Source organism: Suillus clintonianus (genome assembly GCF_016758775.1).
Source record: "Suillus clintonianus strain FC179 chromosome Unknown DEU56scaffold_20, whole genome shotgun sequence".
NCBI classification, from domain to species: Eukaryota; Fungi; Basidiomycota; class Agaricomycetes; order Boletales; family Suillaceae; genus Suillus; species Suillus clintonianus.
In genome coordinates, this window is record NW_024539244.1 from 376,756 (window position 1) to 400,340 (window position 23,585).

The following is a 23,585-nucleotide window of genomic DNA, read 5'->3' on the forward strand; positions in this document are numbered from 1 at the left end:
TTTTCCGGGCAGCAGACGCCCTCACTCCCGCAGCTATGCAGTTCCAACTCGACTCCTCCACCAGTCTTGGTGCGATCCCCATCAGATACAACCAAAGCAAGATCAAGAATGCAGTCTTGAACGCTATCCGACTCACCGTTGATTTCGATGACGCAATCAGGAGGATAGAGGATGAAAATGAGTTTAATCCACCTCCCGAGCCGTTCATCGCAGCAATGAGGCATATGACTCCGACCCCTCCCCTAGTCATCGAAGAAGATGAAGAAGTAGTAGAGCGTAGCAGCTCACTCTATGTGCCATACACACCCCCTCCTGTAGCCCAGCCACCTCAGGACTATTATTCGTTCCTTGGTCTATCTCCCCCCAGTACACCTCCTCCCAAAGTCGGGGGGGAAGAACAGCAACTTCCCATTGATATTTCCCCGTCCCAGTCAAGGACGCTCTCCCCTGAACTTTTGCATTACTCTCCACTGCAAAACGCTGTCCCTATCCCTGTCCCACCTCCTACTACGCCCGTCGATCGTGACGATAGGATGGACGTTCTCCGCAGAGCGCAAAGGCTTACTCGGATGAAGCCTAGATTGCTTTTCTCTATGGGGCTTCCTTTAAGCCAACATCATTACAAACATTACGACTTCGAATCTGCACCAGGATGTACCACCGCCGCACAATACTCCATCGAGAGAGCACAGTATGAAGCCGGAGAAACGACTCAAACCTATCCCTTCAACTGCATCTGTCGTACTTGCAACAATTGGGGGCATAAGCAGAAGCATTGCAAGAGGTACCAGTGCCGCATTTGTGGCAAATATGCTCCCAAGCACCTCACCCCATTCTGTCCCCTCCTCAAGGGCAAGAAGCTCCTTCGTCGCGGAAAATCTGCTGATAGATTTCATGGAGAAATGGCTAAGCTCGAAGCTGCCTTTGACCATGAGCGTGCTCGAGTTGCAGAAGAACGGGAAGAGAATGAACTCGACGCCATCGCCATGTTGGCAGATATTGACGTTGACCCTATCTACTATTCCAACCAGGATGATTGAAGTCGGTGACTTCAAACCTTTGAATGGGAGGTAATGTTACGATAACATACTTCGGAACGGGCCTCCCCCTATCTTTTCTCCTATCATATACTGCCATATGACGCCTTATCACCTTCTTGTACAGCATCCTTGATCGCCGTCTTATCTCGTATCCCTTATCTTGTACCCTGTACCCTTACCATTGCCTTGGTAGTCCTGCCCTGAACTGACCTTTACCTATAAGTAGTCAATCGTCTTGTCTTGTATTCTCTAACTTGAATCTACTCAGTCTTCTGATAGACCTTCCTTGAGCAAGACAGCTCTCGTATACGATTTCACTAAAGACTCTTCGTCTTAGTGCCTATACTTGATCGATACCATTAGTCTCGTCTTCGCTTGCCGACTCCTGTCACCAAGCCTTGACCCCAAAGATAAACGATAACGAAGCTTTGCATTATCTTCGTCTCACGTTGAGACTTAGTACAAAGCTCTTACCTGAGTCTACGCTTTCAGCGTAACAACTTTGGTGGGTTGGTCAACTAATTGCTTTCCAGTGTGTGCAGCAAGGAAGTCTGTTTGTGAACAAATGTATAATTCTGAATGTAAGGTCTCCCATGCTAGGGAGTGGCAAGTGAGTGAGCTATAGGGAGGAGTTTCATTGGTAATGTCTATGAGAATTATTATTGTGTCTGGGTGTGCTCTGATAATGTTCCTCAAGTGCTGAAGGACCTCAGTTTCAGGCTATGAGGCACCTACTAGCATGGTTATGGTGGGGTTGCTGCAAGAATTGATAGCATGGACGAACTCAGGGACAAAATTCAGGTCCCCCACTTTAATGATTAAGTTGGGATGCGACTGAGAGATGATCAATCTTCTAGGAATAAGGGGTTGGAGTATTTGAGCAATGTCTTGAAATGTGGGTCTGATAACATTTATGATGGTCTCATAGACACTTCCAGGCATCTCAATAATAAGCTTGCATTGAGTAGCGTAATATGTCAACCTATATGTGAATTTTAAATGTGAGTTATGAATCACAAGCAATCATCATCTATTTACCTAGGTTTTTTGGGTGATGCTTTGGTTGTGCATGATAACCAATTGTATTCCTCTTGGCTGATATTATAAAATGCCTGACATAATGATCGGATGAGTGATGAATAGATCATGAACAATGTACTGCAAAGTCTGATGCACAATTGATCTGTGAAATGAACCGAAGCACCTTGTGATGTTAACCTTGAGGTCACAATTATTTTGAGCAACAATATAAATTGATCAAATAGTTTCGCTTTCCTGGAAAATAGACCTAGAATGTTTCTTTTATGGGCAGTATTATGAACTCACCCTTTTGCTTTTGATGTACATGCATGAACTACAGAATCATTGAAACACAGTGTACCACAGGTCTGATGTACCTTGAGTAACTCTCGAGGTGTCTGAGAGGTGTGAAATGAGCTCTAGTCCTTCAGCGATGGTTGGTCACTAGTTGCATAAATAGTTGATAGTCGGCCTTCTTACCCCTGGGTTAGGACATATACAAGTTGATCCCAAAGTCATTGACATCAAAGAGATACCACTTATAAATTTTACTGAGCTGCACAAGACCCTCCTCCAGTGTAGGATTAGAAAAGGGAGGAGGGTTATTGGCCAAACCAGAAAATGGAAATCTGGTGATTTCCAGCCTGATATCTTTGTGCAACTGAGTCACAAAAAGTGTCCACCCTAGATCTATCAAGAATTGAGCCTGCAGAGGAGCAGCCTGGCGAGCTGGTGCTACGGCTGCCATAGTTACAGCACAGTAATATGTAATGGGGGCAAGCAGCCTCGTATATGGGAATGCACATGTAATACAGACTGTGGATAATCAGAATGATAAAAAAGGACTGATAATGCACCAATGGGGAACAGGTGGACATGGATGGGACCTGGATGGAGGAATGCTAGTAATATTCAGGTATCAGCTATTGCAGAATAATAAAAGAAACATTGACCTACATTCATTGAGCACTGTCTTCCCTTCAGAAAGCTATGCTGTGTGCCTTCCATATTCAGGACAAAGTACAGTTTCCAGACAATTGGCCTGGCTTGCCTTGAGACATCCCATGAATGTCATCATTATCCTGTTTTGGGAACTCTGTCTTTCACATAGTGTGAGATAGAGCAGGGGAGAGATTTAGAATGCAGCCCATGCTCTGTGGTACCTCATAGCAGCTAACCAATATATTTGACTCAACTTTGGAGATAATAGCCGATATGTGTGTATTAGCTTGCTGGCCACAGATATAGGCATCTTTACATTTGTAAAGATGTGTATGTAGGTGCAAGTGACATTGGTGTAGAGAGTGATATAATATATGCATGCCTACACGTGAAATAACATAAGGTAGACGTCGTGCGGATTCTACAAACATCACATGATGTGACATGAGTGTGACACGCTCAATGCTAACTATGCCGAGCAGGATAAGTAAGTAGGTACACTGTAAAGTGCGCATATACAATTGCAGACATTAGAATATTTAATGTGAGATATATGAATCAGGCCTGTGCCACGACATTTTCGCCACTGCAGTTGGTCAACCATGACTCGGAGCCCAGGTGAGACTGTCGGCTTCACGGCAGCCTCGCATTTCGGAGTCGACGAGCTTTGACCTCCGCTAGGAGGGGAAATCCATAGAAACCAAGTTAACTAATCAACAAGTGCACTTTCACAAATTCTGCAAATATCATAATCTTCGCAAAGGCTTTTTCTATCCATTGACATTACAGATTGTGTCCCTGTTTCCTCGTTGATTTGTTAACCTTTTTTCTGTGTTTTGTCACTCAAAGTCACGATTTATCACGTGATGTTTGTAGAATCCGCACGACGTCTACCTTACCTTATTCCATCAAGCTCAAGTTTCACATCTTCACTATCACACACCACTGTATCCTCTTCAGTCTCTTCAGCCTTCACCATCTCGCTGGTCTCCACGCTGTAATATATGAGTAACATATGTACCTTGCGCTCAATATATATATAAAATGTACCACATGGTGACCTCTGGGTCTGCTCCCTCTCGGAGATGGATTAGAATGGTCTGAAAGTTATACTATATTAGATGTAGATGAAATAAAGTGAACACACCTTGGTTCCAGGACCATCAAACAAGACTTTAAATGTATAGGTCTTCCAGTTCGGTAGTACCCCATCAACTTCAAAGAAGACTATATCCCCGCACACACTGACAGTATTGGTTTTATCGTAGGTGAGGACATAATGAATAGAGCCGATGTGAGTTTCTAAGTGAATGCGACACGATGGTGACACACCAAGATCTCAAGCGGATACTTCCAGCGGAGTTACAATTCTATATCACTGTACTAGTATGTGCAAGTTCTGTAGCTCGTACCTCTATCACACTGTCAGGATGTTCTCCAGCAACACTGGAGGTTCTTTAAATTTTCAAGGCAGGTCTTTGTTTGATTCAGATTAAACTGCTGGTTGTCCTTCACAGAATCCGCATTTTGGGGAATATACCCCATCACCAGCACCCCTGTCTTCTGGACATATGCCATTGTCTGACATCAGGGATCCTTATATTACCCCACAACCAATTCTGACCCCGTTCCAACGGGTGCCTTGGTTCCTGATAATTTCTTCCCAGAGTCTGCGAACTAACAATATAAATTATAGGGTGCATATATGCATAATAATCAGCAGCTTCAGGCCTTGCGTGAACACTGCAAGACTCTGGAGATGCAAATCCTCAAAGTTGTGGCTGAACATGATACCGTCATGTACATATTAGTTTACAAGTTTCATTTATACTCAGTCTCACATTTGACAGTGCTGCTTTTCAAACACTCGCCGATCACTGCGGAAACGAGAAAATAGTCCTACCCTATTCCTAGATAGATAACTTGTATAATCATACCCAAACCCACACCAAACAATAAACCCCACCAAAACCCGATATGCTGCGAAATTTGAGGGATCCTGGGAAGAGCACAATTGTAAGCAGACTGTTTTCTGACTTTGTGCTGTCACGTTTCCTGACCCATGCCTACACCTTGCAAATGTCTACTATTCTATGGCTAATCAGATCTGAAAATCCAACATTTCAGCATTGGTTTAACGTAGACTTGCAACAAGGTAAATTTTCAAATTTTCGTCTAAGTTCAAGTCACCTAAGTACTAACTACACTATGGCAGACCACAACACCATCAGGCTCGAGCTGCCCGCATGGGTGAGATCATTCAAGTTCACCTTCGAATGCAGGAAACCAGGTCCTATGGTAAGTCCTATTTATTCAAACTGAACATAATTGTCTACTACTGTATGCATGTAGGCTGTCAATATATTTATGCGAGCACCTCTCAACTCATAAGCTCAGGCAGTGGATGATAGCGAAATGGAAATGCAATCAGAGCCAGCTACAGAAAATCTGGTGAGTTTTCTCTGTTATTTTGAATTGTGTTGTTGAATACTACATCTATTTTAGAGGTGTGCTGCTCAAGCGCTGGTCAGTGGTACCGGGCAGCTCGTCAATGACAGCAAAGTAGAACCAGGAACTAAAGGCCTCACGCAACCACAAACCAGTACAGCCAAGTGGTAAGTCATTTTGTATCATTATCTCTTGCCTCATATGCCCATCCTTGACTGACCTTTCTGTCCTAGTGCTGGACCTGTGATTGATGACAGCGAAATGGAACCAGAGTTGGAACCAGAGGCTTAGACACCAGCAGACTTTACTACTTGGTATAAGGCTGACCATCGACTGTCCTTTCAGAATCACACATAGTTTCTGTAGTAGGGCTGGTAGTACTGCTATAATACACTCACGTGACATGCAAGCCCTCTCGAGTTCCAACGTGTCTAAGATCCAAGCATCCACATCATCTGTCACACAATATGTTACTTCACTGCTCGTGTACGACCAACAAATGTGCAGGAGCCCTAGTTCCTGTGCATACAAAACGAAATCATGAACACGCAGACCTCAAAAACTGAACTGTCACTGAGCAAGCCTATGCTCAAGCTCCACCACACAAAAGGATGCCTAGACTCTTGCAAAATCTACCTATCTTTCAGCACAAGCCTGTACCACTCCTGTTACCGAGATTTGAGTTCCCGGATCCTCCTTGATTGTCGGAATCGCCAGTCAAGCAACAAATGCTCAATTACAGATTTCTCACAGGAGAAGATCTTGACATCATGACCCATGGCAGCGAGTTACCTAACCTTGGGCCTAACTTTCACAGTCCAGAAGCCATGTTAGATGCTGTTGATCATTTTGAGGACTACAACACATGAACTGCAGCGGGTTCTTGTCCACTCACATCCCACCTTGCTCACAACCTCCCCAATGACCCAGAGCTGCATGTGGTGCAACATGGATTCAAGCATGCATATGAGCAGCTCCAGGAGGAGGGAAATTGCGCAGATACACATGCCAATGAATATGAAGATGCAGACATTAACATTGATGCATGCTCTGAACATGAAGATGAAGACACTGACGTCCTCATTACAGTAGAACCAGAGGAAGATACCCCCGACCCTTTCATGCCTGAAGGAGGCACTACCGCGGACGAATACGTGAATCACCAAGGTGTCCCCCCACATCTCTTAACAATATATGTGGTCGTGTCGTGGTTACACCTTCAATTTCATCTCCCTCGTGTAGTATGTAATGCGCTACTTGCCATTTTCACGTGCATGCTACTCGTTATCTCTCCAACAAACGACCAACCGTTTGTGACACTTCAATCTTGCACTCGGGTCCTTGGTGATGATCCTGTCATTCAAACTCTTCCTGTTTGCCCTGGATGTCATGATGTTTTTCCTCCCACTGGCTCGTTGCATGCCCAGGATACATGCATCACCTGCAATATCTCACTATTTCTCCCAGGTCAGACTAGACGCAGAATTCAGCGCACTAAGAAGATACTTGTGATCAAGTACCCATACCTCACCCTATCAGAACAAATCAAGTCAATGCTCAAAATACTGGGAGTCGAAGCTGTCCTCGACGAGTGGTGTTTGAAACCTCGAAGAGCTGGCGAGTACACAGATATATTCGACGGAGATATATGCCGTTCGAAGCTCAAGGACCCAGATGGTAAGGTTTTCTTCTTAAATCTCCCCACAGAGAGGACAGGGCCGAACAGTGAGCTGTGGATAGGTATCAATCTCAAGTAAGATTGGTGAGTCACTGGAATTTTGTAGCCGGTGTCGGAAAAAGGTAAACGACCTTTATAATGCTGCCGGCTTACAACTCTAGTCACATGTGTCACAAGGTGCCTTGTAAGTGCCTTTTAAGGACGGCGGAGAAAATAGAAGGCCTTGTCACAGGGGCTATGAGTATTGTGACAAGTATTATCATGTGACCTTGTCAGATCAACGTATGTAATAATCAATCACCTCGAGTTCTTCTCGTCCTTCTCTCCTGTACACCGACGTGTACAAACTGTTTTCATACTGTCTAATAGTCTGAATCATGGCTCCGAACCGCCCGAGCCGAGGTAAGTATAATTACACTGAGAAGACGCTAACTAGTGGGTCTCAGTGCCCACATTGTGGCAATATGTACAAGTCCCAAGGCATCAAGCGGCATGAATCAGTGTGCAAGATGCGCGATGTGGAGGGTCGAGAGGCTTTTAATCAAGAATATGAGAGAGATCAGCAGATGTGTGAGTCCAGGTGATCCATTGCTTGCATTTATTTACTGATATTCGAGACAATCATTTTGATCAGCACGCTACAAGAAAACTCGATGAACGACAGCCGTAGCAGCAGCGGCTGGCCCATCGCGCATAATCACAGATGACTCCTCCACGAATCCAGAACCACAAGCACAAGGTATGTCATCATCCCACTAGATTTGTTTGCTCTGACACTTCAAACATCCTTCAGCGCCTATAGCCGGCCCAGACGAGCACATTGAATTTGATGCTGGAAATGGGGATGTTCAGAGCCCAGGTATGTACTTCTCTCTTCATTTTTCAACAAATCAGTGACTATTATCTATGTCGCAGTTCTATCTGATGCTAGCATGGCCAGTAACACTGCTCCCAACATCCCACATCAGCCTGCATTGGATATTGAACGCCCTCAAGAGTTCAAAACTGAGTTCCACCCACGTAGTGGCTGTGAAACACTTTATCAAAAGTTCGAGGAGTTCGGTGTCATCCCAGAGACACGAGCACCTCCTGCGGACGAAGTACCTTGGCGCCCATTCTGATCGCATGGAGATTTTGAGTTCTCCGAAATTGTGCTTGATGCTGCTCTCAATAAGGGCCATGTTGACAGGCTTCTCAGTCTTATTTCTCGCATAGCACAGGGCGACACTCAGGTAACACTGAAAAATGAGGCCGACCTTCGCACGGCATTAGATAATGCTGCGGCCGAGTTGACACCGGTATGTATTTTTTTTGAATCGACGCGCGATACTTGTCTGACTGCTTAGGTTGTTATATAGTTTACCAAACATGAAATTACAGTACCATACAAGAAGGAGCAACGAGTTTTCGAGGTACATGCAAGGCCGTTATGGGACTGGGCCCTCGACCTTTTGGAAAACCCGCTACTCGCACCATATTTTGTTTGGGATGCGCAGCGCGCCTACAAACACAATGGCACGAACTTTGAGCGTTTCTTCAGTGAACCGTGGACAGGGGACCGGTGGTGGGATATCCAAGTATGTTAATACTATGTTCGATATTTATGTATATTCATGTGCAGTGATCGTGTCTATGTAATCAGTCGCATCTCCCATCAGATCTCGCCAATGCTGCCCCTTTTTGCTTCATCCTGTATGCAGACAAGACCAAGCTGTCTTCGCATGGCACTGTGAAAGGATACCCGGTTGTGGCTCACTGTGCAAATCTACCCGTGGACATTCGAAATGGCGAGGGGATTGGCGGTGGTCGGGTTGTTGGTTGGCTACCAATTGTGAGTCAGCGCTCATCAGTGATGCCCCACTGAATCTTATGAATAACATTATTTATATCGCAGATTGACGAAGAAGCATCCGAACACGGGAAACCGGGATACATCAACGTTAAGCGTGTCGTATGGCACAAATCGCTCATCAAGCTTTTTTTCAACCTTGAGCAATATTCAAAGACCGGATATTCATATACATGCTACGACAACATAATGCGCTGGTTATTCCCTGTAATACTAATACTTTCCGCAGATTACGAAGAGCAGTGAGTGCGCCACTTATTAATGTCTACTAGACTCACATACAGCCTCCAATTGTTAATAGATGCATGATGTCTCTTATTCGTGGTGTGCAATGCAAATGCCCATGTCCTGTGTGCCTTGTGCCTCACGAAGAACTTTCCGACTTGTCCAAGACATTCGCAATCAGGTCCCTAAAGGATGCGCAGGCTGCGCTCGAGGTTTACAGACACAGCAAAACTCAAGGCGAGCAGCTTTTGAAAGTGCTAGGATTACGCCCGGTTACTGTAAGTCATGCATTTCCATTCTACTAATCTATTCTACTAACACATTACATTCAGAATGTATTCTGGTCTATTGAGCGCTCCGACCCTCACGATGCACTGAGCATTGACAGGTTGCATACAGTGCATAGCGGTATGGGAGGGCACCATTTGTTGGGAGAGTTAAAGACGATTCTTGATGATCTTGGACGTGAAGCCCAAGCGGCAGTTGAGAAATTGTAAGTTTCTTTGTCTCTACTGTATTGACATCACTCTACACCTACTTTCAGTGTCGAGGAGTTCCCTCAATGGCGTCATCTCACTCATTTCATGACCGTCATCCATGTCACATTTACCGACGGTAACAAGAAGCGCGATCTGGTCATGGTAAGTACAAACAAGAGTATTAATAGATATGCTTGGCTAACTATTGTAAAGCAAGTGTTCTATGCAGCGCTCTCCGTTTTGACACGCAGGGCCAGCTCAGAAGGCTATTGCCTTCTTCGTGTCATTTGCAGCTATTTACAGCTGGACAGCTTGATCGGGCTTGATGTGCATACAGAGCAGACACTTGCAATGTTAGATGCCGAATTCCTTGCCTTTGATGCTGCTCTCAAGGTGACCTTTTCACTTTTCATTGAATTATCCTTACTGACTAGATCTCAGGACTATGTGGAATATGCTACAACTTCATCCATTGAAGGTCTCAAGACAGACTGGAACTTCCCGAAGGCACATATTTGGATACACGCACGACGCGATATCACAAGGAAAGGTGCAGCGCGTAATTTCAGTACGCGCCCTAATGAAAAACTCCACGGTCCCCTCAAAACAGCCTATCTTCATCGCTCAAACGGCAAAGATGTTGCTAAACAGGTATGCGCATTCATTCATTTTTCATGCTATTATACCGTTAATATGTTATGTACAATTGTAGATACTTCATGTGGATCACCATAAATGCGCGTCCTTGCTTTTGCGAGGACGTGTGGATACACTCGACGAACAGCGTCGCCTGCAGGCCTTGGGTGAATCCGCGGATGAGGATGACATTGGCCACATTGCCTTTGATGGACACATCAAGCTCGGCTCTCCTCAAAATTGCTCTACTATCCAGGATATTGAAATGAGGCTGGGCGTCCAGGATCGAGCGTTTCAAGGCTTCCGCAGGAAATTTACTGATTTCATCAACACGTCACTGCCAACCTATGGGTACCAGTTGACGAGATGGGTGACCATTCCGGCTGATTTCCAGGTACGTAGATTGATTGTTCTTCATCACACTAACTTATTATGATATATCATTCAGATCTATGAGCATCACTACGTCAAGGTTAATTATGAGAATGCCGTTGACTGGAGGCAGTCAACAGACCACCTCCGGTGCAATCCATCTTTCCATGGACACCCGCACTTCAATTGTGCACTCATCCAGCTTACCACAGAAAGGGCCATCTTCGTACGGCTCATACTAATGTTTAAATGTGAAGTTCCAGATGTTGGCGCTTTTCAATTCGCACTTGTTCAGCCTTATACCGCTGGGATTGTTGGCGGTTCACGCAGGATTGACCGAGACCTGAGGCTTACTCAGGTCAAAGCGGTCCCCAGAGCTGATTCAATTATTGTCCCACTCAAGTCCTTCATTCGAGGAGCCCTTTTGTCTCCCGATCCTCAACACCAAGGCGAGTATTCGGTTGTCGGACATGTTGATAGTGATATGTTCGTCCGTATGAAGACCTGGGCGCGTTGACACATGTAAGTATTACTCGAATTTCATGTCTACTATTCTGACTTCATTAACTAGCCAACCAATCACAACCGCAACCGCAACCGCAACTGCAACTGCAACCGCAACCGCAACCGCAACCGCAACCGCAACCGCAGCAGCAGCAACAACAACAACAACAACACCAACACCAACAGCAGCAGCACAGTTCATGGTGTTCGCGGCCTCTGTTACCCCCCTCCCTCTCTATCTCCTCCAATCTCGCCAACAACCACAACCACAACCAAAAACCGCCACCGCCGCAACAACAACAACAGATGCAGCAGCAGCACTGTTTGTGACAGTCGCGGCCTCTGTAACCCCCCTCCCTCTCTATCTCCTCCAATCTCGCTGACAACTGCAACCATAACCAGAAACTGCCACCGCCGCACCAACAACAACAGCAGCAGCACCAGCAGCAGCACCAGCAGCAGCACCAGCAGCACCAGCAGCAGCAGCACTGTTAACGACGGTCACAGCCTCAATCACCCCCCTCCCTATGGATCTCCTCCAATCTCGCCAGCAACTCAACCGCAACAGCAGTAATAACCATGCATGTTGCCTCGAGGCCCCTGCGCTGCATCTTCCACGATGCTCATCAGCGCCCCACCTTAGAGCCTTCTGAGTCCGCTTTATGAGACACCACGAAGAGCACCAGGCGGTTTTTGGACAGGTCACTCATGGTAAGCCTATTGGTATCTTTACGCATCATTGTCGGCTAATGCTTTTTCGGTATACTGCTCGTGTCAAAGTACGTACGAAGGGTGCAATTTGATGCATTGATGCACGGGTAAGTTTTGTTAATGTATCTCGCTATCATTATCACCGCTCATCATCATGCCAATAGACGTCAGCAGCACCGCATCAATAACCGACGCAAGGATAGCATTCTCCTTATAACCTTGGAGCACGCAGGTTTGTTTCTGTACCGTCAACAATCCTCACTAGTAACAGCTCATCACAGCCTTAGTTTCAAAATGCCCCAGACTTTCGATGATTCTGATGGCAAGAACTTTGAGGCCGAGATTGATGCCGTTAGTGATGTCGACGAAGCATCAGACGGCGAAGACCCAAGCGGCGATGAGCTTGAAACATTGAGGACAATCCTCACTGTCCCTCGACCGGAAGCACCCATGCACGAGGTTCGCAAGGCAAGTACATTCATTCTGCTATTCTATTACTCGACCTGACATAATCTCAATGTATCTAATAATTAGGCAATCAAAACTGCACAGCAAGCATACAACTCACTACGAGTTGAGTTCAAAGCTCTCAAGAAGGACTACCTTGCGCTCTCGGCTACTGTTCCTGCCCGCAGCCGTAACCGTGCACTCAATAAGACATCCGCTCTCGACACGAAAATCACTGCCGAAGGGAAGAAGTACACGTTGTTCTATCATTTCTGGGTCATCCCTGGCGTCTTCCCAACAACTCCTCAGCCTGACAATGACCCACGTAGTTCTACACGTTGGGCATCTCCTGAGGCCAAACTCAATGGTGCCATGGCGGAATTATATAACTGTGTGTCCAAGGACTTGCACAAGTCCATGGAGAAATATACGGCATTTGATTCTCTGGTACGTTCTTTCACCTCTTTCTGTCCTACAACCTACTTACCTGATATTTCTTCTCAGTTTCGTGCCACAGTTAGTGCTGAGCGGTCAAATATTGTGCATACTATCAAGAGCTGTGCAAGTCTCATCTTCTCAACACTCAAGCTCGATCCCACTCTCTTTCGTCTCAGACAGATACCAGAAAGCGGGACGACCACGATCTACTTCATCTGCTGAAGAAGAATGGCGAGGGAGATTACATTCGGCTGGCACCCATTCTGTTTGCGAGGCCAGACACCATGGTGGCCGAGGAGTTCCTCGAGAATCCTGTACTTGTCAAAGTAAGTACACACTCTAATATGAAAGACCGGTATGCTGACAACATTCATTCCAGATCATTCGCGTTGAAATGTATGGGAAAAAGATCCTTTCTGGAAAGACCAAGGGTCAGAAGGCTAGAGGACAGCACTGCAATGCACAATGTGTCACTGAAGGTTCAATTGCAGGTGCTGCAGTTATGGTGAGCGAGCGCATTGTCTTATATTGTCATTTTCTACTACTGATTACTCCAATTCATAGGCTCGGTTTTTGTTGACGCATGATCCTGAGTTCACTGCGACTGGCGCAGAGACCAAGATCAGCTATCAAGCAGACTACGATTTCTACTTGGAGCGCTTGTTCAAGCGCACACCATGGGCCTGTAGTGTCATAGATTTCTTCAACAAGGAGGTCTTTGACGTTACCAGTCGCAGTCTAGTACCAACTTCTGACAACTTTCCTTCTGCCACTCAAGCTCGAACATGGGAGGATGACCTCCTAGATGAGCTTGATGCTCCCGTTCAGATACCGTCTGCTCTCACTTCCCTCCCTACTAGCTCAGCAGTGGTCGATGTCGCCTCCAGTTACCGCGCTTCCATATCCGTCAACCATGGTCCGTCCACATCTGCAACTGCACAGTTGCAGTTGGGTGTTAGTCAGTTGACGCTGGACAGTGGCACCATCGCTGAGACAACCGCATCAGCAATTCGCAGTGTGTCTGCTCATCAACCTCGAGTTCGCACTGCTTCCGGTGAGCCAGCCCATGCACCCGAGCCTGAACCAGTCAAGCGTGTTACTTGTCATGGTGGCAGCAACCGGGAAGTTGCTAGTAAACATGGACCTAAGGGAAAAGGGAGGGGAAAGCGCTGATATATGATCTTGTTGTCGCTACGTCGTATTTTGTTGTGTCTTTGTAAGGCTCTTAGATTTGTTGTATCTCATTTTACACACATAGGTTGAATTATGTTTGTGTCTTGTCGGAATTCTGACAATCTCAGTAGTATCCTTATAAGGTACTCAAATACCCTATATAGCGAAGCAGGTTTCAAGGTATTCTGAGGCCTAATAACCAAGCGGTAACTATGCCGGTGAGTACTATGAATTATAATACTTCAAATAATGCTAATGGCGAGCGTTCGAATCCCTCCAAGTACAATAGTTCAACTTCAAATAAAATGGTTGAAGTTAAAATAGTAATAGGTAGCATTAGATAATGATGATCAAGATTGGAATACGATTAGATAAAGTGATTACGATTACAATATGATTAGATAGCATTAGATAATGATCGGTCAAGATTGGAATACATCCGGGAACATTGGAAAACCTATTTTTATCTTCAATTTTCCCGCCAACCCTTTCAAGACCTTGCAAAGCTTACATGATATTCCCCGTGAGGGGTACCCTTTTAAGGCATCATAAGGTGGGAACAATGACCTTTTAAGGTGCCATTAAATATTATCTCCATCATTGCAATGCCTTAAAATACAGTGTGTGAAAATCAGGCCTTAAAATGTATTATGAGGCCTTGAAATGGTCCCTGGAAATTTCCGACAGGGACCACGATCTAATTGTCCAATTATCAGGTTTTCGTATATACGCAGCAACATCGCTCCATCTCACTCATCTGGTCCAACCTCCTTTTCGATATGTAATTTACCTCCGGAGTATCGGTTAGTTCTTGTTCACTCAATCTCGTAAACCTCAGCTAATTCGCTAGATATCGCACGTCAAATCTCATGTGCACGAGCATATTGCCTGGGCCAAAGGAGCAAAACCCCGAACAGATACAGCGGTTCTTATGTCCGATCATATCTGATTTGCTTCTTCTTTGGAAGGACGGGATCAACGTCCCCACAGAGTCGTGTCCCGAAGGTCATCTTGTGCATGTGATTCTCGTCACCATTGTGTGCAATAAGCCTGCGGCACATAAAGTTGGAGGATTTGTGTCCCACTCACACACACACTTTTGTACCGTGTGTTGGATCTCGATTTACGACAAAGACAAACCAAGAGCATTCGAGAAAGGAGGTATGTTTTTTGTATTCCTCACACACGTACTATACTAATAGTTTCTAGCATTTAAACCTAGAATGAACGCGGAGCAACATAAATTAGGGGAGGAGTACCAAAATCTCACCACACCAAATGCATGCAAGATTTTTGTCAAGGAACACACGACCCGCTACACGCAGTTATCTCACCTTCCCTATTTCAACCTTGTCGAACAAATTGTTGTCGATCTGATGCATAACTTATTCCTTGGTAAGCCTTATTCTCTTGTCTGTATGTTATTTTGCTGACACTATATCTCATGCGAAAGGCCTCGTGAAAACTCACTTTTATAACATATGGGTGCAGAGCAAAATTTTACGACCGAATCACGAGCTCAATGTCCTTCACGAGATGCTCGCAGACATAACTATTTTTTTACTCTATTTACATTCAACTATACTAATATCTCAAGTTTGTTGTACAAGGCTCGTGCGGCAAGTTACCGACGGATATAGGGATGCCATTGGGAGGCTCGTTAACAGCTGATCAGTGGCTCCTTTTGTTGACAGTTTACGGGCCAGTTATTGTTCCTCAGTTATGGAGTAAGTGCCTCCCAACTGACACAGATCAAGAGATCTTGAATCAGCGAGTCGCACTGATTGCACGGATGGAGGCCGAGAAAGTTGTACAGGCCTCGCTTAAGGCAGATGAGAAGAGCGCACTAGCGGAAGCAAAGAAGAAAGGGAAGGATGTGTATGCAGCCGAAAAAGCACGCATCATGAACGAGAAGGCCAAAGTGGCTGAAGCGAAGAGGATTGCTAAGTTGCATGCGACCGCAGCGAAGCAGGCAGAAAAGGTCAGACTTTTGGCAGAAAAGAAGGCTAAGGCTGCACAAAGGAAGGTACATTGATTTCTATCGTTTTTATTGGTATACTAATCACATCAAGTCTATGAAACGGAAAGCAGGGTCACAGGTAGTAATGGACCTACCTGAGGGCCAAGTGCGACCTCCTCCACCAGCACCGGTACCTCAACAGACCGCTGTTTTGGACGAATCAGCCCCCCAACCTGACGATGATGTAGACCTCAAGCTCTCTCTGCATCCCGACGACCCAGCGCATTTTCTTAAGCTTTGTGCAGCATTATGGATCCTTGTTCAACACCACATCAACAATGAACAAATCAACACTGCAGAGAAACTTATTCAGGAGTATGGCACTGAATTGATCAAAGTATTGTTTTGCCTCACGTCACACCCAATATACTAATCATCGAACTTGCAGCTATATAGATCAAGTGTGATAAAGCCAAACCATCATTACATGACCCATGTTGCTGACTGTGCACGCAACTTCAGGCCTCTCAACAACTTCTGGATGATTCTGTTTGAACGACTCAACAAGGTCCTCAAGTCTTTCAAAACGAACAACCACGCAGACGGTGAGCTTGAAACCACGTTCTTTCGGGAGTTCCAGTGGATGTGTCAGACTGGGTGTTTGGTGAGTTATATCCCTCTGCTGATACTAAGAACAGATTCTACTGATGACCAACAGACTTATAACCTCCTACGTTATCTGACAGACTCACTGCCCTGTGAAGCAGCCAAAATAATGTTGAAAGCTTCTAGTGAGGAACGAGGCACAGTTGCTGGACTCACGGCATTATCACAAGATCTCGAAATGTTGCGTCTGATGGTGTGTCACACTTCCTGCTATACTTTTAGTCACCTAATACCCCCATAGCAGGCCAATCCTACGCATTAGTCTGGTGGTAAGTGATGCTCAAAATTGTGTTAACTAATCAGCTGATCTCAGCTGGTGAGTGCATGGTTGAGAGTTCAAACCGAGTCAGTGGCAGAAAATAAAGTGGTGCAATTAAGTAATCAATTTTCTCAACCCCCTCACACTTTCCGACTGCCTTATTCTCCTTAAACTGCCTTAAAATAAGGAGGTTTCGAGGAAAGCTCCTTAGTTTAAGGCAATGGATCTCCTTATTCTAAGGAGGTTTTAAGTGTGAATTAAGGCAAATAAGGACAAATAAGGAGCAAATAAGGGACAAAAAGGAACTCGATGATTTCCTGATGCAGTCAACAACCTCATATTCAAGCAATTCTTCATGCTGCCATTGAGCTCGTTGAACAAGAGCTGGTATTTGAGTGTTACTTTCCCCGACCAAAACTTCGCAACACCATGATGGTCAACTTAGTACTTGAAGTTGCATCATCAATGGAACATCAAGGAGTCTTACAGCACTTGGAACAAGACCATGCTTATGCGAAAGCTTTTGCCAAAGTGGTGGGTCTCTTGTCTATATTTTTGCAACCCGCAATTCTCATGCAAGTCACGCTACTGATTAGCCGGATGGGTGTATTGCGTTGATTCGCAAGAAACTCAAGGAAATTTCGGATTGTGTTGTTCCCGGTGCATATGGGGTTAAGATGGGTGACGACAAGAAGATCAACCACTTGCTCAATCTCATGACGTTCATTTACAAGTTCGACACAAAGGTTCAGTTTAGTTCATTGCAGATGTTTATCCCCTTTGACTTTTGGGACACGACAGGGCAACCCCATCTTCAGTCAGCCATCTGACCATCCCACTGTCAACACTGTATGCCAGCTAGCCATTTTTACCAGTCAGGACCAAGTTGGGATCAAGTACAAGGATCAATTCATCTCCGTACTCAATGACAATGATGAACCTGAGGTCCCAAATTCCATGGTGTCAGTGGTGGTTACTGCGATGCGCCTTATTCTGACTGTTCAAGCACTGTCTTACTGTGTTCTACCAGATTTTTTCTTCTCTACTTGATCTGAAGTCTGTTGTTGATGGAGGTCGCGAGTGTGGTGATTTCGGGCAGGGTCTCATCGGCATGTTCAACAACAATATGGAAATGCTCAATGGAATCTATGCCAAGGGCCCCCATGTTTACCATTCTCTCATGGCTCGAAAATACAAAGCCGTTAGGTATGTTCTGGTCTCCTGCCTTTGTTGCATGCTGCTCATAACTTTGACTTTCTGCAGCAGTGTGGTTGACTTTGCGTTCACTGAGTTGAAGGCAGCATTCGCACAAATCACAAGTACTTTGTGTTACGACTTTGTCCCATTTCCTCGTTTTCATACTATCCTGTGATTCGCGGTATCCTATATACCCTGCTTTAATCTCATTCTAATCATTTTCTTGTATTCTTGTGGATTTTCATAAATTTCCACCTATCCGCAAAGGGACTTGGATTATTTTCACGTATTTTAAGAATATCTGAAAATCTAAGAAAATCTTCACGGGAGGTTTTCCCTGAAGTATCATCTTAGCTATCAACATAACATCGTCTTTAGGACAAACAATGCTAAGGACAAGTGAGTCAGCATTACCTTCACTGATACCAGTGTGAGGGAGTTGGGAGTTGCTAATTCCATCGACAATGGTTTTTTCACGGACCTTGAAGTGGACTAGTGTAAATGTGGTGCATGCTAATTTACAGGTGCTAATTAGCCCTGCTAATTAGCGCTAATCTACTGTGTTAATTTGTGAGGCCCAAAACACACTGTTGATTTGGGTTAATTTGCTTGAGATGTTTTATCAGCCAATCTGCTTGAAGTTGCCTGCCAGAATGAGAATGTAGCAATATTGTACACATCAGATAAAATCTCTCCCAGGAAATCAAGGTAACTTCAAGTAATTCTCTTGTTTTCAAGTGAAAACAGGTTTTGCAGTTTTATTTAAGTCCAGTAGCTCGTTTAACAAATTACCTTGAATTCCGAGACTCTCAGAGTTTGTTTTGAATTCCACTGAATTCACTTGTCGGTCAATTACACAAAAATCAATATTATTGTTGCATTGTCGTCGTTAGAGGCACTTCCCAATGCAAAAGCTTGGGATGCATGGCCGTAGAACCATATTTACCCTAATTAACCGTTAAATTCATCAAATTTACACTGATTTACATACGTTAATTTGACCTTGTGGATGGTGTCTGCAAATTAGCAGCGTTAATTTGGCCTCAGACCAGATTTACAGGACACTAAATTTTAGTGGACTGCTCACTTTAGACTGTCATCGCTATCTTGTTATACTGTAGGAATCAACTCAATTCGACACCCCCATGTGACCGTGACATGCCAGGTCGATTCGACATTCCGACACTTAGGCCTGTGATGTGTGACATGCCGAAAATTTTCGACAATGTTACTGGCGCTATCATGATGACAAGAGCTAGATTTTGTAAGTAGCCAAAACATTTGGTGCATCGCACAGATACAGCGCGAATCCGGAGTCGTGTACTCCGCGCAAATCTGGGGTCGCCATGGAAGAAAATTTTGATTTTTTTTGTGACATCAAATGGTTTCGACACAAGCCGATGTTACGTGAATACGTGTGACAACTACCTAATTTCGACACACTGACTGTGACGCGTGACCGTCGAATTGAGTTGATTGAGGTTGATTGCTACAGTACTAGAGGAGTCTCTTGTATACAGCTCTCAGTCAAAGAGGTCATTATTCCCACTGGAACAGCTCACAGCCGTGTTCGAGAGGTGCCGCCGTAAACCAAGTAAAACAACATCTATGCAGTCTCTCAAGAAATCTAATTCGAGGCTCTGAGGCGAGTGACATGTGCACTTCTGTGGGCTAAGCATCATGATTCCGCTAAGTGAATTACTCCCGTGTCAGCTGTTGAGCGCTAATCTGCCTAACTCGCAATAACGCTGTGGCTGTTCAACAAGGTTTCAGTTCAAGTCATTACGGATGGCAGCACAGCTGTCTCAACCGTCGTGTTATCATTGGTGTTTGATGTGGTGACAGGACAGCCCTACCTCTTGCGAGGGCACACTCGTTGAGTTACATCAGTTTCGTTCTCGCTAAAGTGCACACGCATTGTTTCCGGTTCGGAGGATCATAATGTGCGGGTCTTGTATACAGCAATAGGGCGTTCATTGCATAACTGCGCCGAGGTAGAACGCCCAGAACTCTCACCAGATAGAATTCGTACCACGCATCCCACAGAGGACTTCATCATCTCAAACAACACTCGCAACAACCACCTCATCTGCTTCTCATCTCACTCCGATTGTGCGCCGAGCTACTTGAGGGCACCTTTGAAGATGACTACTAGTACTGGTGGACAACCTTTTCTCTGCAAGCTGACGGACGGATACGGTTGGACCCCAGCGCCGGCTTCTATTCTGAATACCATACGCATCCCGAGACCCTGCACTGCATTGGCGATACCCAGAGTGAGAGGGAGCTGCACAACACTGACAGAATTGCCGATATGAGCGAGTCTCTAGCCAGTTCCAGTGTTGGGAAACTCGACACTTCTTGCTGACGAAGGTCTTATTCCAGCAATTCACTTGTACTGAGTTGTAGAGATGAGTCAGATACAGCGTGATACTGCATTTATAAGTTTTTTCTAACACAAGACATCGCCCCGGTCAATCAACAATGACCCAAAAAAATGTGATACTGAGCGTGCACAACATGATTTGTTGTCTATTTAATACCTAGTACGAGTCTGGACTCTTGAGCTCACGGTTGTGCCAGCGAACGACTTGCTGACTGTGAGTCGCGCTCATCATGATTACCGGTTTGTGAGAGTGCGCACCAAACATTCGAGTCATTCCGAATCAGAGATAGTAATAGTATTGCGCATGTGGAATAGAGAAGACATTGTATTTATGTTCACCGGTGCCTCCTTGAAACGCGGATCGGAAACAGAAGGAACAGAAGAGGATCGGTGCTGCCGCTGAAAAAGTTTGAACATCGCGGGGCGATTGTTCCCGTTGCACGCACGATCCTGGGACAACCGGGCGGGACAAAATACAAAATTCGTTACGTGGTGTGAAGTGCAATATATATGCGAGTATAATCGCGGTACAATAGGAGGTGTGAGCGAGAGCACCATGTATACAAGTATGCGTGAGGCGTGAAAGAAATAAGCACAAGAGCGAGGGGGGGACAAGGACGGGGATCGAGGCAAAGCGAAGACACAATCGAAGAGCTGACATGAGAAATTCCAACAACCGATAGATACATTGGGCACAGGCCGCAGATGCTCCTAGCGCAACGACGGCCTCGTCCTCGTCAGGGACTTCTGCATGGTTATTTTCTGGTGGCAGAGGAAGGCGGAGATACAGCAACTGGCCTCGAGTTCGCGGCCTTGGGTATATGCATAAAAGAGAGACAAACGCATCGAGCCGGGTGTTTATAACACAGCGACTACGCGTGTCTTCACCTCCCACAGGAGCGCTCTGAGGCAAATCATTCATGTTGTCATCTGATAACATCTTCATTATCCCCGTGATCCATTTCACCCCCTCCATTGTCAAGGCGGAGAGATCATCGGTCATCGATCAGGGGTGAACCTTTGAGGCGGTGTCATAGGACTTTGCATTTGGTGTTGACGGTTAAGAAGTCGGTCGAGGCTTTTGAGTCTTGACAGGCTGATAGATCGTAGTCAGTTGTAGTCCTTCGTAGTCTTGGTTTATTTCCAATGTCACCGATTCCGGTCGTGATGGGTGTTCACAAGTTACGGTCTGTTACGGTTGACTTGAATCGACTCCTTCTCCTGACTATGATGGTCTCCATCGTTACCTACCTCAATTGCCATCGCTATTCGGTGGAAAACCAGCTCGCGCGACAGCTGTCGAGTCCATGCTGTGGTGTCGTTGGGTGGTCGAGGTGGAAGGTAGCGGGCCCTGCCCCAAGGCTGAGGCATCGCTAATTTTGTGAAAGCTGTGAACGTTCAAGTTTGTGTGAACAAGGTCACACCCAATGATTGGCTATTGCTTTGTGAGCAGTCCCATAACGGGTACCCATCCCCGACCACACTGAATGGGTAACATGCGTGGCATTCTGCTCTGCAGCTGGCATCTTTGTTGATGGATAAACTTAACCTGGCCCTTAGGTCAATTCATTAATTTGATGTGGGCTGACAAGGACGCCGGTTGGAAAAACACAGCCGCCAGTCTGACGTACGTACATAAACTTGGTTCGGGAAGTTAAAACTCCTTCGTACCCATAACCAAGTTGTATTGGCTCACTCGTACTTCGCCAGTCACTCTTTTACTATTTTCTGTGTTTTTCGACCATACCCTTTCAGTGAGTCGCGACGTGTTCGTTGTTGTGCCTGAGTCATTGAGAGCGTAACCGTTAACGTTGTCAACCTCCAGTTCAACTTGAAACCAGTCTCCAACTTGAACTCCTTCACGGCGTACCAAAAAAAACATGTTTGCTGCCCTCGCGTTTGCTGTCCTGGCCTCAACCGCTGCTCTATTCGTACATGCAGATCCAGACCCAACCAATCCTGGGCCTGGAGATGTCTTCATTGAAGGCCAGGCCTGCACTATGACCTGGACTCCGGATACCACTGGCGTGTGGAAGACTATGATAATTCAGTTGAAGACGGGAGACAACTTCAACATGGTCAACTTGACCAGTACGTTCATATACTCGGCCGTGAGATGCTGACTTCAATTGTTCACAGCGGTTGGCACTGTTGACGGAACGGACGCGACGAAGACCTCATTTTCTTATCCTTGTCCTCAGGTTGGTGGTAGTGTTGTTTAATTCTTTTACACGCATCGTAATCGTATTTCTTCAGGTCACACCCCACTCGCCTATCTACTTTTACCAGTTCTCTTCTCCAGCTTCCAGCAACAATTCCTGGACTGGACGATTCACGATCACTGACACCGCAAGCGACATCGTTCCTGCCGCTAACAGCACTCAACCCGACGGCTCGGCTATTCCTTGGGGTACTGGCAAGCTTGTCAGTTCAACTTCGAGTACCTCCGCCGTTGCTACGGTGTCAGCTACTACAGATTCTGCACTTGGAACACCGAGTGCTACCTCTTCAGTATGTAACGTTTCAAATAATGCTGGTCTCACCGGTAGCGGAACAGATTCACTCACCAGTGATGTTTAGAGCATCAGCACCAGTTACGTCACTGTATCTCCAGCTTCGACGCCATCCGCTGGTTCGCAAGCAACTGGCGGCGGACTTGGCCTCTCCGCGCAAAGCATCGGCTGGAAGACTGCTTTAACCCTCGGCGTCTCCGCACTGGGCTTTGCTTTGATGCTTTAGATTCATGACCTCACGATGACAGACATTTACTTCATGTTATCACAGCATGCCGGATACTCGTCTCTACTCGCAAGTCTCCTAGTCATTCATCTCGTTGTACCTGTTATTTAACTTTCGGGGGTTCTGCGGCATGTATGCCCATTAGGGCACATATCCTGTCACTTTAACTGGGGTCGTTCTCTGTCGGTATTTCATTCTTCGTATTTATACCGCAGCCAATACTACCTTATTTCTAAATTACAGCGAAACTTTGGATGTTTCTTTTGCTGTGATCTTCAAGCCAGTGGTGACGTTCGATCGTATGGTACTGATGACTTGCTGGTTTCAGGGACACATAACCGCTGAACCCAAGCTTCAAGGGTCGCAAAGGCAGTACGTCTCTAACATCCATAACTGGGTCCGCATCTTTCATTTGC

The 23,585-nt window shown here is 45.7% G+C and overlaps 7 protein-coding genes across 7 annotated transcripts; 6 read left to right on the forward strand and 1 right to left on the reverse strand.

The window, feature by feature from the left end:
- Positions 1-3,785: 3,785 nt before the first annotated feature.
- Positions 3,786-4,580, reverse strand: DEU56DRAFT_754359 (uncharacterized protein; the record flags this gene model as incomplete). The annotated part of the gene is made up of 7 exons (XM_041349809.1): positions 3,786-3,831; positions 3,902-3,997; positions 4,053-4,102; positions 4,150-4,246; positions 4,335-4,372; positions 4,415-4,457; positions 4,501-4,580. 7 exons carry the CDS (start codon positions 4,578-4,580, stop codon positions 3,786-3,788), a joined length of 450 nt encoding a protein of 149 aa, XP_041210700.1.
- A 399-nt stretch (positions 4,581-4,979) lies between these two features.
- Positions 4,980-5,741, forward strand: DEU56DRAFT_754360 (uncharacterized protein; the record flags this gene model as incomplete). Its single annotated transcript, XM_041349810.1, has 6 exons — positions 4,980-5,018; positions 5,130-5,157; positions 5,218-5,300; positions 5,400-5,453; positions 5,508-5,617; positions 5,684-5,741. 6 exons carry the CDS (start codon positions 4,980-4,982, stop codon positions 5,739-5,741), a joined length of 372 nt encoding a protein of 123 aa, XP_041210701.1.
- A 425-nt stretch (positions 5,742-6,166) lies between these two features.
- Positions 6,167-6,319, forward strand: DEU56DRAFT_732812 (uncharacterized protein; the record flags this gene model as incomplete). The annotated part of the gene is made up of 1 exon (XM_041348294.1): positions 6,167-6,319. A coding segment is annotated over one exon (153 nt), but the record flags the coding sequence as incomplete, so codon positions are not given.
- Positions 6,320-8,060: 1,741 nt separating this feature from the next.
- On the forward strand, positions 8,061-11,206 carry DEU56DRAFT_870425 (uncharacterized protein; the record flags this gene model as incomplete). The annotated part of the gene is made up of 12 exons (XM_041355633.1): positions 8,061-8,228; positions 8,268-8,426; positions 8,487-8,705; positions 8,771-8,959; positions 9,023-9,219; positions 9,279-9,480; positions 9,535-9,695; positions 9,747-9,843; positions 9,895-10,074; positions 10,123-10,332; positions 10,394-10,711; positions 10,766-11,206. The coding sequence occupies 12 exons, from the start codon at positions 8,061-8,063 to the stop codon at positions 11,204-11,206; spliced, it is 2,541 nt and encodes an 846-aa protein (XP_041210703.1).
- Positions 11,207-12,198: 992 nt separating this feature from the next.
- Positions 12,199-13,962, forward strand: DEU56DRAFT_910667 (uncharacterized protein; the record flags this gene model as incomplete). The annotated part of the gene is made up of 6 exons (XM_041357206.1): positions 12,199-12,363; positions 12,439-12,798; positions 12,856-12,867; positions 12,918-13,115; positions 13,169-13,294; positions 13,354-13,962. The coding sequence occupies 6 exons, from the start codon at positions 12,199-12,201 to the stop codon at positions 13,960-13,962; spliced, it is 1,470 nt and encodes a 489-aa protein (XP_041210704.1).
- A 3,350-nt stretch (positions 13,963-17,312) lies between these two features.
- On the forward strand, positions 17,313-18,219 carry DEU56DRAFT_910669 (uncharacterized protein; the record flags this gene model as incomplete). Its single annotated transcript, XM_041357207.1, has 5 exons — positions 17,313-17,381; positions 17,444-17,593; positions 17,649-17,807; positions 17,878-18,053; positions 18,111-18,219. The coding sequence occupies 5 exons, from the start codon at positions 17,313-17,315 to the stop codon at positions 18,217-18,219; spliced, it is 663 nt and encodes a 220-aa protein (XP_041210705.1).
- Positions 18,220-22,310: 4,091 nt separating this feature from the next.
- Positions 22,311-22,881, forward strand: DEU56DRAFT_717275 (uncharacterized protein; the record flags this gene model as incomplete). The annotated part of the gene is made up of 3 exons (XM_041347615.1): positions 22,311-22,521; positions 22,570-22,631; positions 22,687-22,881. Coding segments are annotated over 3 exons (468 nt in total), but the record flags the coding sequence as incomplete, so codon positions are not given.
- Positions 22,882-23,585: the final 704 nt, after the last annotated feature.